Genomic DNA, 13,776 nt, shown 5'->3' with positions numbered 1-13,776 from the left:
CAGCATACCCTTCTGCAGGCCAGCTATTCACGGCTGTTTAGTGACTGTAGAACAGGCTTTTACTCTAGAGTACCAGGAAGAGGTCCCAAACGTGCTCTATTAAGACTTTATCTTGATGTGGTGTACTGCGGGATAGTCGCCTACCCTGTATTGGAGCTAGACAAACTTGGGGACAAGGATGGTTTGTGGCTTCTTGTTACCTTCAACCAACAAGCTTGCCCGAGTAAACGACAACCAAGGTGACTGCCAACTATTCACCGTCAATTCCGCTTGTTGCTCATCAGGATGCCCTCTATTCCTCATCTCAGTGCCCTCCCTCCTGAGCTTCTGAACCATGTTTTGTCCCTCTTACCCCAACACACTCTCCTTCAGACGCGACTCGTCAACCGTCACTTGAACTCTCTGACTACTCCCAGCGCGTTTAGCTCCATCCGCTTGGAAGCTTATGGCGACAGTCCAGCCAGCTTTAGATCCCTGGCCGACCCAAAACTCCACGTTCACATCCAAGATGTCACCGTCGATACCTGGCTCGGCCCCGACTTTGAATATCGAATGCGTAATATTCGGGAGCTGCCAGAAGATTTCGTCAATTGCTTCCCGTTCTTGTCCTGCTTTCGAAGTCTTGAAAGTCTACACCTCAGATTCCACGAGGACTGTGCAGAAGTTGAAGAAGGCGACGTTGATGAATCCAATGATGATCGATTTGAGATTCTCGTCAAGATACTCCAATCCTTAGCAGGCAACTGGTCCAAAGAGAACGAGAGAATCGTAGAAGCAATTGGGGACCTGGCGTATTCTGTCTTCTATCCTGAGGAGAAGCTGCCGCCAACCATAAACGGGCCTCCCTTTCAACTCTCCAGCCTGACCATCCGCAACTTGGGCGATCGTCACGGGCCATGAGTTGGTTCTTTAGAAGCCTTCAAGTTGGTTGTGAGTCCGGCACTTCGTGATCTCAGGCTTCACATCACGACTGAGACTATGGGGGAAGAGAGACAGACCAACAACGCTTCCATCACCAAGTATATTTCGTTTGAGAACTTGCACACCACGTGGCTGGGCCCGAATATCGTCGCAAACCTTTTCACACACTCTCTCTACTGCCAATTACTAGGCTATCGCCGCCTAGGGTAGCCGAAAATTTCCAAGAAGCCTGAGTTAACTCGGTGTTTGTTAGGTGTTGCCTAGAGTTTCTTTGACTGGTTTTATACCTAAAAAGCACAGAGAAACTCCAAACAAGCTCCTTTGGAATATACCTGCATATTACTCTAAAAATAAACTCTTGAGAAGCCATCGATTCAAAGTTTCTCCTCCTTACAACGCCGCCGCCGAGATTCGCCTTTTATCTTTCGTCAAGAAAGCCAAAAGATCCTCTTCTTCTTTTCAAAACACAAACCTTCACCATGTCTACTCCTCACAAGAGAAAGGGCATCGGCAATCTTTTCAACGTTGATACAAACGTATCCCAATCCTCCTCCTCTCCATCCGAAGCATCCAGCGCAGTTAAACGATCCAAGATGCTCTCTGATCTCAGGGATTCTATTCGACAAAACTGGCCCGCTATGCAAGCAACCAAGCCAGAGGAGCTTTCTCTCACCATCCGCGCCGATTCTAGCTACCGCACGTATGCCAGCGACCAAGACCCCAAAGCCCTCTTCGAGAAAGCGACTCGTTATTTGGGTTCCCTCAGAGGATCACAGCGGACACAGCAGCAGCAAGAAACCCTACTGAACGAGATCCATGAGGCCATCATTCACGCAATTTTTGGTAGCAACAGAATTGAGGGAGCTGGGCTGGGTCTGGATGTCACTCTTCACCTTTGTCGCAAGGTTTTGCGAGGAGAACCAGTTCCAGAGATTGATGAGCGAGATCCAGAATACGAGTCTAAGCTTCTGGATGTCTTTGATCGCGACAAAACTCTTCGAGACCAATCACGCCAGTTTGTTCTTCGAGGGCGTCGAGAGATTGTCCAGCATATGAGAGCCTTTCAACACATCATCGACCGGTTCGTGGTGAAGAAAGAAGACATGACAGAGGACCTCATCAAGGAAACCCACGCCATCCTCTGTAAGGGTGTCTCTATCATTGACCCTGAGCATCCCGAAGTTCCTTCCGAGGAGTACGCTGGACGCTACCGCAGTGTCGCCGTGGGAGCGGGAAACACCATGTTTGTGGTTCCCAAGTTCATTCCTGAAAAGATGAGAGAAATGTGCGCCGAGTTGAAGAAGGATATCGAGGAGGGTGAAGCTCAGGCTTCACTAGATCCATTCTCACTCTCTGCCAAGTACTCGCTCAAGTTTGTCGAGATTCACCCGTTCCAGGATGGCAACGGACGCATGTGTAGAATGATTCTCAACGTCATTCTCTTTCGGTATGCTGGGATTATTATTCCAATTGGGGAGCGAGAAGAGGATCGTGTCGAGTACATGAACATCAAGAAACGGGCATCGAGAGAGATGGAGGGTCATGGGGAGTACGCTACCTTTGTGCTAAAGAAGGGCACTCAGGTGATTCGGAAAATGAAGCAAAAGTTGCATGGAAAGAAGGCTTGATCTGGCATTCAAGATCTAATATCTCGCAGGAGAAGAATAAGCGCCTGCTGTACATGTGCTGCACCTGCGAGTGGATGGAGTGGAGAGAGTGGGAGGAGGAATATTAGGATTTTGTTAAGCAGATGGAGGAGGAGGGAGAAGAGTGGGATACTGATGAGGAAGGGTTTTCTATTTGGAGGATGGAGGATGGAGGATGGGCTGAGGGCTAGGGACGAGGCGACGCTGGATCTTTTTGTTTTGACGGTGGAGGGGAGAGTAAGGAAGATCAAATGAGAAATATATCGTCTATCAACATGGGTTTGGAGAATGTTTGATGCGACCGTTGATCAAGTTTGACGAAGGGCTTGCTTGCATGACGGAGCTGCTTTGAGGCTGTCATCTGGCGGATGTGGACAGTTTACTATATCAATTATTTAAAGAAGATGGTATGATATCAATTCAAGTATGGAAGAGAGAAGTTTGGCTTCTTGGGGATACGGATACTGTCGACCGCCCTATTTACTGCGGAACGCAACACGCCAAACTCATCTCATGGCACCTTGGACGAATTTCAATTCAAAGAAACACAACGGCATTGATGAGACGAGTGTGGTAAATCATTAGGATGGCTTTTTTTCTAGCATCATGATTTAAGCATTTGATAGTATCTTTGATGCGAGTGTTGGTAACTGCTGGGTAAGGGTTTGTTTGCAGGGGCTGAACTTGGGCTGCCACTCTACGGATATGGGCAAGGTACCATAAACATCATAACAGCGATAGAAGTATTGGTGATTCAGCTTGATTAAACGGCTAAATATTTCCATTGTGAAAGATAGTGGTGTCGATCTTGTACGCTGGAGCCCAAAGCAAGACAAGACATACCATACATGCGGGCACCATATTTGATGCAAGGCGAGATACTATTCTCACCTCGTATCATGGATAAATATCAAGTCAAAGAAATAGACAAACATCAGAATGGAACAGAAATTTGCAAATCCTCCAAATGCGTCTTTTCCAATTCTTTGCCAATCCCCTGTCATGAGCGCGTGCCGTTGGCTTCATTCCTAATTGGGCACCCAGGCGGCTCCGATAATATCACGGGAACCACTTTCAACCTCACCACATGACACCCTCGTCTCACAAACACTGTCTCCCTCTCACTTCACCTCTTCATTCTTCTCATCGAGATACGAAATCTTCCTAGACACATGTAAAGCAAACAAACTCAGCATCATGCCTTGGAAAGCACCCATCCACCACTTCTCCTATCGCTACCTCATCATCCCCCCAATCCTCCTCGCCCTAGCAACAATAATCGCCCTCTTCATCCACTCCGACGTCAACGCCGCTCTCCTCTGGTCGCAATGCCACTCTCGCGCGCGTCTCCCAGGCTTAAGCCGCATCCCAGGAATCGGGACCCCTCTGTGCTACGTCGTTAGCTTCTTCCGCGCCGCGATGCACTCGGTCCGCAGCTCGGCCGTCATGGCCGTCGTGCTCGCGTTTGTGGGCGGCTTGTTGACCGTCAGCTCTGTTGAGGCGGCGAGGATATGTAATGCGCCGAATGTGCTTATTGCGTATCCTACGGGTCCGTGGCTTGTTTTTGATCTTGTGGGTGGTGCTGTTGTTTGGGAGCTTGTTATTATTCCGGCGTTTTTGCATCGCGCGAGGAAGGTCATTGCTGAGCAGGAGAGACGAGATGAGGATGGGGAATCTCGCGATGTCACGAGTCGGCATCTTCCTGACAGTGAGCTCGTGGCTATTCCCGTCAGCGTCGCCCTTGGGTACTTTCTGCCGTCCTTGTTCATGTTCTTCTTCACATCCCCGGTCTCTATCGGCATCTGGCTCTTCTTCCCCATCTACGTATCCCTCATCCGCCAGGCCACCCGCAAGATCGTCAACCTCGTCAAGAGAGCCGACCCCACAACCATTCATCTCGCGTCAAGCCGACTCTCGCTAATCTTTGTCTACGCCCTCCCCGTCATCTGCTCCATCCTGGCTCACATCCTCGTCATCTGGAGCCTCACCCTTCCCGATGACCGCAAGGAGATGACAAAGTCGACCATTGTGTTTATCGAGGTGGACACCCAGTTCATCTTTTGGACTGTTCTGTACTGGATGCTCGTCGAAGTTGGATGGAGGGTTCCCTTGACTACGGCTGTCACGACCGTCTTGGTTGGTCCTGGTGCGGGAACTTGCATTGGTTGGATTTATCGGGAGAAGCTCATTCACGATCACGAGGAGGCTTCCGAGGAGAATTCTGAACCTGCTGATGAAGAGACGCCTTTGTTGCAATGACAAGGCAAACCTTAACCCACAGGATACACGATACAACCATAGAACGATATATCACGTTAATGCATCAATCATTTCTTTTACAAGTCTTGTTCAGTCGAGACGGTCGTCACGCTTTGTACAGCTCCCAGGCCTATTTCCCCAAATGGTACAGTACAGATATATGATACAGATTAGTCCCGCTTCAACGCCCTTCTTCAATCCTTTGGCAACCTGGCCAATATCCGCTCCCTGACAACCTGTGACGCCACCACGGCCCCGTGCTGTAGCGTGATGGCCCCAATGATGGCCATGATGGCTCCGTTGAGCACCACCTCGAGACCTGAGGCCTTGAGTTTTCGCACCTGGAGTTGTTAGCCGGGTACAGTTTATACAGACTTGTCCACCTACCAATCGAGGCTTCCACCGCACAACGTCAATCAATCCCACCTGGGCCGCCAGGTGGTACAGCTTGTCCTTGCCGGCAACATCCCTCGGTCCCTCCATGGTCAAGTTGTCTAGCGACTGTAGCTGAGGATGCTTAAACGGTGTGCGCTCGAACTCGTCGGGAACAATCGACCCGGGGATAGGGTCCTTGGCCACAATCGACTTGGTGGTCTCCATGATCAAGGTCATTCGGCCTAACGGGCGTCAGCATGCCAATTGGTCTCTCCCCGCCTCAATTGCAAAGTATATGCCTACCCAGCAGTGCCAATCGGTCGTTGAACCCTCTCCTTCCCTGGTCGAAACTCTTGTGCGTGACGGCGAGCCACTTGAGCTCCTCGGGCAGAAGCTTGCTACCGCCCTGTCCCAGCAGGCGCTCGTACACCTCGTCCAGCTTCCTGGGGTCATTGTTGACGGTCCAGACCTTGTTGTGGGGGTTCTTTGCAAAGTCGAGCTGCACGGGTGCCTTCATCCCGATGGGCGTCTGGCTCCATCTCGGGACTGGCTTCTGTGCTCCGGCGGCGGGCGTCTTGAACGATTCTGGGGTTGTGGTCGTCGAGTCGGTGGCGTAGGTGCGAAGGCAGGGCATGAGGAAGCGGGCGGCTTGTCTGCTCCGCGCAAGGCCGGAGCGGCAGGGTTGGAGGGCCATGGCGGGGGTGGGAATTGGGGGGACTTGGTCGGATATGCGCTGGATTCGAGGTTTGCCATGCTTGAAGCTCATGGCGAACATTTTCTCAAGGTCACGTGTTGGGGCCGCTAACTTCCGTGTTCGGCGGCCCCACTCCGGCTTGGCTCCGTTGGGCCAGGAGTCTTCAACACCAAAAATGGCTGGTGATGATGGCATTTTGGCTTCACTTGGATGATGAATATTTTTTGTTCTTCTGATGAGGTCCATGTATTCAAATTGGATATTAACTTCCTACTAATTGATGATGTGCGTGTTGATGAGTTGTTGTAACAACCCACCCTTCCACCTTCCAGTTCCTCCATTGATGCAGTCTCTCCTTCCTCGAGTTGGTGTTTCTATCTACCATGGCCCGCACTTCTCCAGCTCATCTTCTTCTTCCTCGTATAATCTCTCACATCATCACCATCTACATTAACATCGCCTACACCGTCTTCTTGGTAACCCAATATGCCCATCATGGCAGAGCCTACACCTCCGGAAAGTCCTCACAGAGGAGAGACTTGTGTCTCTTTTCAAGACCCCGACTATCCTAATCCGACACAAAATGAAATCTTCATGAACGATCCCCAATTTAGACATAGCCTCAGCGACTTCTCTCAGGCTCTTGCCTCTGAAGACGCTCGCGACGTCGACGAATCTCGCAAATCGACTCCTATTCCGGAAGAGGATGAGATGCTCCGGGAGGACCTCTACCGGGCTGCGACCATCAAAGACCTCGCTTCTATAGTTGCCTCATCCTACGCCGCGCGCGACGTCTACGAGTTGGACAAACGGTTCATCATCTGGAACCATCTCCTCGAGTTCCTAGGCCCAGGTGGCATCAACGATCTCCTGATGTGTGTCTACCTGGATGGCGAGTGCAGTTACTTCAACTCCGGTGATGGTACAAACCTTAGCCGCGCCTTGCAGACATGGGAAGATGGAAATTTTTTCGTGTCAGAGGCCAACGTCCCTGCTGAGCATATCGTCGAGAGGATGCTGTCCCTCTTTCTTGGCATGGCCAACATCGTCAACCGATCCCTGGCTCAAATGTACTGTGCCAAATCATTTCTGGGACAAGTTCATGGGGGTGCACTATTCAACATGTACCAACGGGCAGGACTCCGGTCAATCTAGGAGCAAAATGACGCTGGCGACATTGAAACGAAGCGAGGCGTCTACCACATCTGCTTCCTTGCCTGGATCGTCTGCCAGGCCTGGGATCGTCGGCGCATAAATGATTATCGTCTTGGCCTAGGCCAACTATGGTTCGTTTCAATATCCGACCATGATGCAATTGAGGTCTATCAGCTCCTCTATCGACTTGGGTGTTGCCAAAGTATGGCAAATGATGATGGGCCGGTTGGGGAGATGGTCAGGATATTTCGTCTGGCACAAGACGCCCATCCATCTGCTCCGGATGAATCAATGCCTGAAGTTGCTGTCCTGGCCTGGCTCAAACCGCATATGGCTACGAAGGGTCTCTTTGAGTCTGTCGAGAAGTGGTACAAAACGACAACGAACAGCGATATCCAACATGGACCAGGCAACCATGCGTACCCAGTTTCGTGCGGATGCCCTTGGTGTGCATCCTGCACATGCCCAACGTGCAAGGAGTGTGTGTTGAAGGAAACTGAATGGGCAAAAATCTGGTCCGTTTTGGTTGATGATGAGGATTCTAGTATTAGTGAGAGTGGGTGAGGATGAGGCTGAGTTTTACACGCCCGTCCCACTGATAATGAATTGATCCATGGAGTTTACCCACCAAATTCTGCACCTAGTGACCGACCCCTGTAATCTACTGGATCCCCAGACGGAAGCCCCTGAATCTAGGCCACTAAACCCCGCCCCGCGCTGCTGCCCCAGCGACCGTTACAGCGACCAACCACCTAAACAACTCTGGACCTGCATTTCATCTCAACCTCAAGCTCTTGAACCTGCGTCATCGTCAACTCCAACATGGCCTCTTTACAGCAAGTCGACGACGATCTCCAGAGTCGCCTAGCCTCTGTTCTCCCTTCAGGCTACGACTTTTCCATCTACCACATCTCGACACCTCCCACAAAGACCGATCCCCTTTACTCTCCTCCCCCGAACGAGCGCCCTGAACGAACCTACTGCGAGAATCACTTCCTCGCCGTGTCCATTGATGCACCCGCGCAAGCCTCCGAATCGAACGACGCTGAAGATGCAGACGAGCCTAAGAAGCAAGTCCTAGTTCTTGGTGTCGAAGTTTTTATCTACACGACTGCTCGATCGACGACCCTCTTCGTCTCTAAGGCCGACTCCACGGGGTACCTCAACCTGCTGGAGCTTCCCAAGGGAACTTCTAGCCCGATTAGGGAAATATGCGCTGCATTTGTTGGATTCTTGATTGAGAAGCGGAGGAGAAAGGATATTCAGTTCGTCGTCAACCTGTTCGCCCGCGCTCAGGATCAGTATCTCTTCCCTGGAAGTGTCGACTACAGCGGGAAGCATGTCCTAGACGATCGAGGTCTTATCAAGTGGTGGTGTCGCGTGCTGGATCCCCTCCTCGGCACAAAGACATGGAAAAGCGCAAGGGGATACATTGTCGTCCCGGGCCTAGAGACGTACGAGACTAGAGCCCTGACGCCCCGGAGCGGCGACTCTCGCTGGGAGTTTACGCATCCTCTGGAGCGCATCTCGCACTACTCCAAGGAGTTTGACTGGGTTCCTCCAAGATGTCTGATTCCTCACTTTCCGGATGATCCCAAGTCGAGGTTCTGGGATGAGCTTGAGGAGGAGGCCGCTAGTTCGCAGGCGATGAAGACGACGGGGAGCTGGAAGAGCGTCAAGACGTTGGATATGTTTTGGGAGATGATGGCGTATAGGCAAGAGTGCTCGAGTGGACGTATGACGGGCTTTATTTGGCTTGTTTTTGGTGACGAGGAAGAAGTTCAACCTCCCAAGTCGAACGAGTCGTCCCAGTCGACTCTTCCGGCACCGGAGACACCGAAGAGGCAGCGCATCGCTCAGATCACACCAAACACCACCCCGAGAAAGCTCTTCCCTTCAAAGACCGACGCCGAGGAAAAGTCCAAGCCGAAGAAGAAGAAGAAGGCCAAGAGAAAGACTCTCAAGGGCCCAGTTATTGCTCGACAACCTCGTATCAAGACCAAGAGCCGGAATTACCTCCTCGACAAGCCTGCTACCACGGCTTATTACTCGTGGACACCTGAGGGTCGTGGTGAGAGGATTGTGGATGAGAATGACTACAAGCGCATCGTGGAACTGCTGCTTCACCTGGATTTTGCGACCCTTAACAAGGCAGTGGGTAGCACCCGTCGCTGGGTCAGTGAAGTCGGTGGAAGAGCCAAATGGGGTGTCGTCGTCAAGGGCACACGGGAGCCCGTGAAGATTGAAGCTGCTGGTGACAAGCAGGTGAACAATCTATCCGGTCTGGTCAAGAGGAAGAGAACGGATTCAACCACCAACGATGAGCCCGGCAAGGTTAACGTCCTTGCAGCCGGACTGGTCAAGAAGAAGCCCAAGGAGGATGCTGGTGTTAATGTTCTTTCTGCTGGACTTGTGAGGAAGAAGTCCAAGGAATGAAAGAGATGTATAGTCTTGTATTGGATCTGGGCGTTGGACAGGATAGCACACAGGGTATGGGTTAAGCTTGGAGTTTGGATTGTATTGGCTAGGAAGCAAGAGCCTTGTTTGATGATATACATTATTCTGCTTTATAAATGTGCTTGTAATGATGATCATATCTAACTCTTGGCAAACGGCCGTCTCGAATGTCCCACCATGCGCTTCAATGAGGACCCCAAATAGCCGATTGAGACATTCCCAGCTAGAAAGCCAAGATCAGTTAACAAGAACGTCTTGAGGGAGCCTACCCACTCTGTCAACGGCACTGTTCATGGCTACCACATCATCTCTTGAGTTGGGTTAAAAATGCAGTGCAACTAGCACACTAAGGCTCGGACTTTTAAAAAGGCGTCCGCCTCCGGCCGCAGCTGAGCAATCGCTTAGCCGAGCAGCCAGAAATGCAGCAAGGGAAGCCACGACGACCAACATATCCTTGCGAGCCATTGGTCTGCTCATCATAGCCATATTGTCCCTTGAGGTGAGTTAAAAATGCAGTGCAATCCGCCTCATGTCGACCTCCGCCCACTCTACAACTGTACGTCATTGGACTTGGATAAGGGACATGAATGGATCTCTTGCCGAGGCGGCGAAGAGACGGCATCTAGTTGTCTGACCTGAAAAGATTACCGTCATGCTGGGCAAAGAGACGTCTTTCAAGCAACAACATTCTAAGGTAACCTTTTTCAATGAGTCGAGATACATAAACCAGGGGGACATCAAAGGATGTATCTCACCGATACCGAGGCGTCCTCTTGGATAGCTTGCCACACGCTATAGTATATTATTCAAGTAGGCAGTTAATGTATGCATACCTGGCAACCTGAGATCATCAACTTGAACAGCATCGGGAAGAGTCTGCCTCGTCTGCCAACCCCATCCTTTCAGCCAAGTCTTTCCTTGAGGAGCGTTAAAATTGCAGCGAAGGTGCGATCATCACACGGCGGAAATACAACAAGAAGCCGCCCACGAATGTATACTTGCGAGCTATTGGTCTGTCAATTATAGTCAAATCGTCCCTTGAGTTGGGTTAAAAATGCAGTGAAGGGGAGTGAGGCAGTGCAAATCGCATAATCGAGGCAGGTCTGGTTGCCCAGCCTAGAAAGATTACCTTCATGGTGGGATAAAATAGTTTTTGAAGTAAGAGGATTATAATGTGGCCTCCTTTAACAAGTCGAAGCAGATCAAAGGATGCATCTGGTTCCTGTAAGTGCCCTCATAGATGGCTCGCCACATGCTTTGATATACTATCCAAGCTGGCAGTTACTATACGCATACCTGGCAACCTGAGAGGCTGAACTCGACTCGTATCAGAGAGGGTCTGCCTCCTTTGCCAACACTGGTTGGTCGTGTTCATCACGGCCAAATCGGCCCTTGGGGCGGGTTAGAATTGCAGTGAAGACTCGCCATCATTTCCGCAAAGGAGATTCTTCCAGCCTGCAGCGGCTCACTATGCAACAACTTAACCGAACCAGTGAGAGAAACAGAACGGTAAGCCACGAATATATCCTTGCGAGCTATTGGTCTGTTCATCATGGTCAACCCGTCCCTTGAGGTGGGTTAAAATTACAGTAAAGGGAACAGCACTTGGAATTGCCCAATTTAGAGAGATGACCTTCATTGTGGGAAAATAACAGTCTTTGAAGCAAAAAGAGTCCAAGGTGATCTCTTTCAATAAGTCGATAGCTAGATAGACCATGGGAAGCTGGTCAAAAATCCGATCTAACTAATAGCTGCGCGCCGTCTTAGATATCTCGCCGCATGCTTTAATTTAATATTCTAGCAGGGAGCTATTATGCCTACCTGGCAACCTGAGATGCTTAACTCGAACTGTATCGAAGGAGTCTGCCTTCTTTGCCAACCCCGGTTGCTGTTGTTCATCACGGACAAATCGTCCTTTGAGGGGGGTTAAAACTGCAGTGAAGGGGTCCTTTCAAACCCCTGGATATGCAACAGCTCAACCGAGGCAGTCAGAAACACGGAAAGGTGAGCCGCCCCAAAGATATTTTTGCGAGGTACCTCTGTCTCGGTCCGTTCATCATACCCGAATAGTCCCTTAAGGTGGGTTAAAAATGCAGTGAAGAAGCTGTCTTTGCAGGGCCTTTTGGGCAATTGTGCAATATCTTCCTGTTCCTTGGGTGCCCGTCTCCGGCATGTTGTGTTACTGTTGTCCCAGCTGGCTTGAGTCCTAAAATAAAGTAGCTAGACCATCTAACCTACTACGGTTGGAATCCTCGACCTGTGTCTCTCAAGGGTATGATGAAGGGCCGAGGACAAGATATCCTTGCGATCTATTGGTTTGTTTATTATAATTAAACTGTCGCTTTTGATGAGTTAAAAATGTAGTGAAGGGGCTGGCCCTGTCGAGGCAGGAAGAGACAGTGCCTGTTTGTCTAACCTAGAAAGATTGCCTTCATAGGTACTCCGTAGTAAAGAGCAGTCTGTCAAGCAAGAAGATTCTAAGGTAGCCTCCTTCAACAAGTCGATATCTAGATAAACCGTAGGAACCCTATCGAAGGTCATATACAACTAACAGCGAAATGTCTTCTTGCATATCTCATTATACATTTTAATACGACCTCTGGCTCAGCAATGAATACATGTCTACCTGGCAGCCTGAGATCATTCACTCAGCCCCACCAGGGAGAGTCTGCCTCTGGCAACCCCGTCATCACGGCCAAGTCGTCCCTTGAGGGGGGTTAAAATTGCAGTGAAGCTTTTGGCACCGGGTGGAGCTTTTGTGGAAAAGATAACGAAGGGTCTTTCAGACCCCCCTGCTTTCAGACCCCTACAGCTCTCTGGAGAAAGGCAAGGTAGACCGATTGGCCTTGATCAGGCAACTAAATATCGAGGTTTTGCCAGCCAAACAGGTTTATCCACTGTCTAGGGGGAGGCTGGAAGACCCTTCGTTAACTTACCAGACATCGGTATCAACAGTGATGGGTATCGAACAACGATCGAGTCTGAACGAGGTCATGTCCCAGCCAAACGATGGACTACTCCAACCCGCAGCGGCTCACTATGCAATGGCTGACCCAAGCTGGTCAGGAACGCAGCAAGATAAGCCGCTCGGATCTGTTCGTCATAACCAAATCGTCCCTTGGGGCGGGTTAAAAATGCAGTGAAGATTTCAGAAACGAGGCTTCCGCTAGTCGGCTACCTATTGGTGTTGTTCATCGCAATCAGGAGCCAAATTGTCCCTCGAGGGGGGTTAAAAATGCAGTGGGAAAGTTAGAGGTGCCGAGGAACGGAACAGCCGGAATTCTGCAGCCATTACCCATGCAATGCATAATCCAGCCGAGCCAGTCAAAAATGCGACAAGGTGACACACCCCGGAAGAGATCCTTGTGAAGCATACGTTTGCACCAAAGAGACATGACTTGGGCAGAAAGGGCCTTCCGAATGATTGGCCTTGAACGAGATACATACATAGAAGTACGCCAAGATCTTGCCAAGTCCACCAGAGAGGGTGGGCGGTGCCTGGCTGAGCAGTGTGGACAAGTTCGGAGGCAAGAGGATCGCAAGTTGGCGATGTACAACAAGTCGACCTGCAGACAAACAAAAGGAAGCGGATCAAAAGATATCCCTAACAATGATGAGTCCTATTTTAGATTGCCCCTGAGTTATATTTCTAGCATATACCATGCGTGTATTTGACTTTAAACCGCCCGCCAAGGAGAGTCTACCCCCCTGGTATTATTCATGATAGTTAACTCCTCCCTTGAGGGGGGTTAAAATTGCAGTGAAGGTATGCAATCTCCAGCCTGGTTGCATGACGATCTGAAAAACCCGGCTGAACCAGTCAAAAACGCATCAGGGGGCCACCTCTGATGAGATCCTTGCGAGTTGCATTCTAGCCCCCAAGAGACGTGATGAGGGCGCTTAGGCACACCTTTCTCTGTGATTGAACGAGGCACATGTTGGGATGTCTATTTCTTGTCAAGCCTATGTGAGGGGTCAAAGGGCCCAAAGAGGCAGGGTCTAGTTGAACAGCCCGAAAGGTTATCGTCATGGTCCGCAAAGAGTAGTCGTTTCGGGTCTTAGGGAGGAAGGTTGTAGGTCGATGTTGTTGTTGAACAAGCCGATATGCTGGCAAACAAAGGGAAGCGGATATTTAACACACTCACTTAGCTACATATTTGACATACTCCCAAAGCCATCAATCCTAAGCAAACACTCATTATTATCCTTCCTATTACATGGATTGAGCCACAATTTGAGAGTAGGGGAAAGAGACACAATGTAAGATGG

At 50.3% G+C, this 13,776-nt stretch overlaps 6 protein-coding genes across 6 annotated transcripts; 5 read left to right on the top strand and 1 right to left on the bottom strand.

Annotated features, from left to right (window-relative positions):
* Positions 1-285: 285 nt before the first annotated feature.
* Positions 286-900, top strand: MRS44_009860 (uncharacterized protein; the record flags this gene model as incomplete). Its single annotated transcript, XM_046273932.2, has 1 exon — positions 286-900. One exon carries the CDS (start codon positions 286-288, stop codon positions 898-900), a length of 615 nt encoding a protein of 204 aa, XP_046131705.2.
* Positions 901-1,400: 500 nt separating this feature from the next.
* Positions 1,401-2,549, top strand: MRS44_009859 (uncharacterized protein; the record flags this gene model as incomplete). The annotated part of the gene is made up of 1 exon (XM_046283720.2): positions 1,401-2,549. The coding sequence occupies one exon, from the start codon at positions 1,401-1,403 to the stop codon at positions 2,547-2,549; it is 1,149 nt and encodes a 382-aa protein (XP_046131706.1).
* A 1,215-nt stretch (positions 2,550-3,764) lies between these two features.
* Positions 3,765-4,826, top strand: MRS44_009858 (uncharacterized protein; the record flags this gene model as incomplete). The annotated part of the gene is made up of 1 exon (XM_046270032.2): positions 3,765-4,826. One exon carries the CDS (start codon positions 3,765-3,767, stop codon positions 4,824-4,826), a length of 1,062 nt encoding a protein of 353 aa, XP_046131707.2.
* Positions 4,827-5,020: 194 nt separating this feature from the next.
* MRS44_009857 (mitochondrial 54S ribosomal protein mL57) lies at positions 5,021-6,090 on the bottom strand (the record flags this gene model as incomplete). Its single annotated transcript, XM_046281308.2, has 3 exons — positions 5,021-5,167; positions 5,214-5,443; positions 5,505-6,090. The coding sequence occupies 3 exons, from the start codon at positions 6,088-6,090 to the stop codon at positions 5,021-5,023; spliced, it is 963 nt and encodes a 320-aa protein (XP_046131708.2).
* A 300-nt stretch (positions 6,091-6,390) lies between these two features.
* Positions 6,391-7,050, top strand: MRS44_009856 (uncharacterized protein; the record flags this gene model as incomplete). Its single annotated transcript, XM_046283721.2, has 1 exon — positions 6,391-7,050. One exon carries the CDS (start codon positions 6,391-6,393, stop codon positions 7,048-7,050), a length of 660 nt encoding a protein of 219 aa, XP_046131709.2.
* An 822-nt stretch (positions 7,051-7,872) lies between these two features.
* Positions 7,873-9,486, top strand: MRS44_009855 (uncharacterized protein; the record flags this gene model as incomplete). The annotated part of the gene is made up of 1 exon (XM_046276573.2): positions 7,873-9,486. One exon carries the CDS (start codon positions 7,873-7,875, stop codon positions 9,484-9,486), a length of 1,614 nt encoding a protein of 537 aa, XP_046131710.2.
* Between the last annotated feature and the right edge of the window lie 4,290 nt (positions 9,487-13,776).

This window comes from Fusarium solani (assembly GCF_023522795.1).
Source record: "Fusarium solani strain SB1 chromosome Unknown bctg00000006, whole genome shotgun sequence".
Lineage (NCBI taxonomy): Eukaryota > Fungi > Ascomycota > Sordariomycetes > Hypocreales > Nectriaceae > Fusarium > Fusarium solani.
The sequence above is the reverse complement of the archived record's forward strand: the minus strand, read 5'-3'. Positions and strand labels throughout refer to the sequence as shown.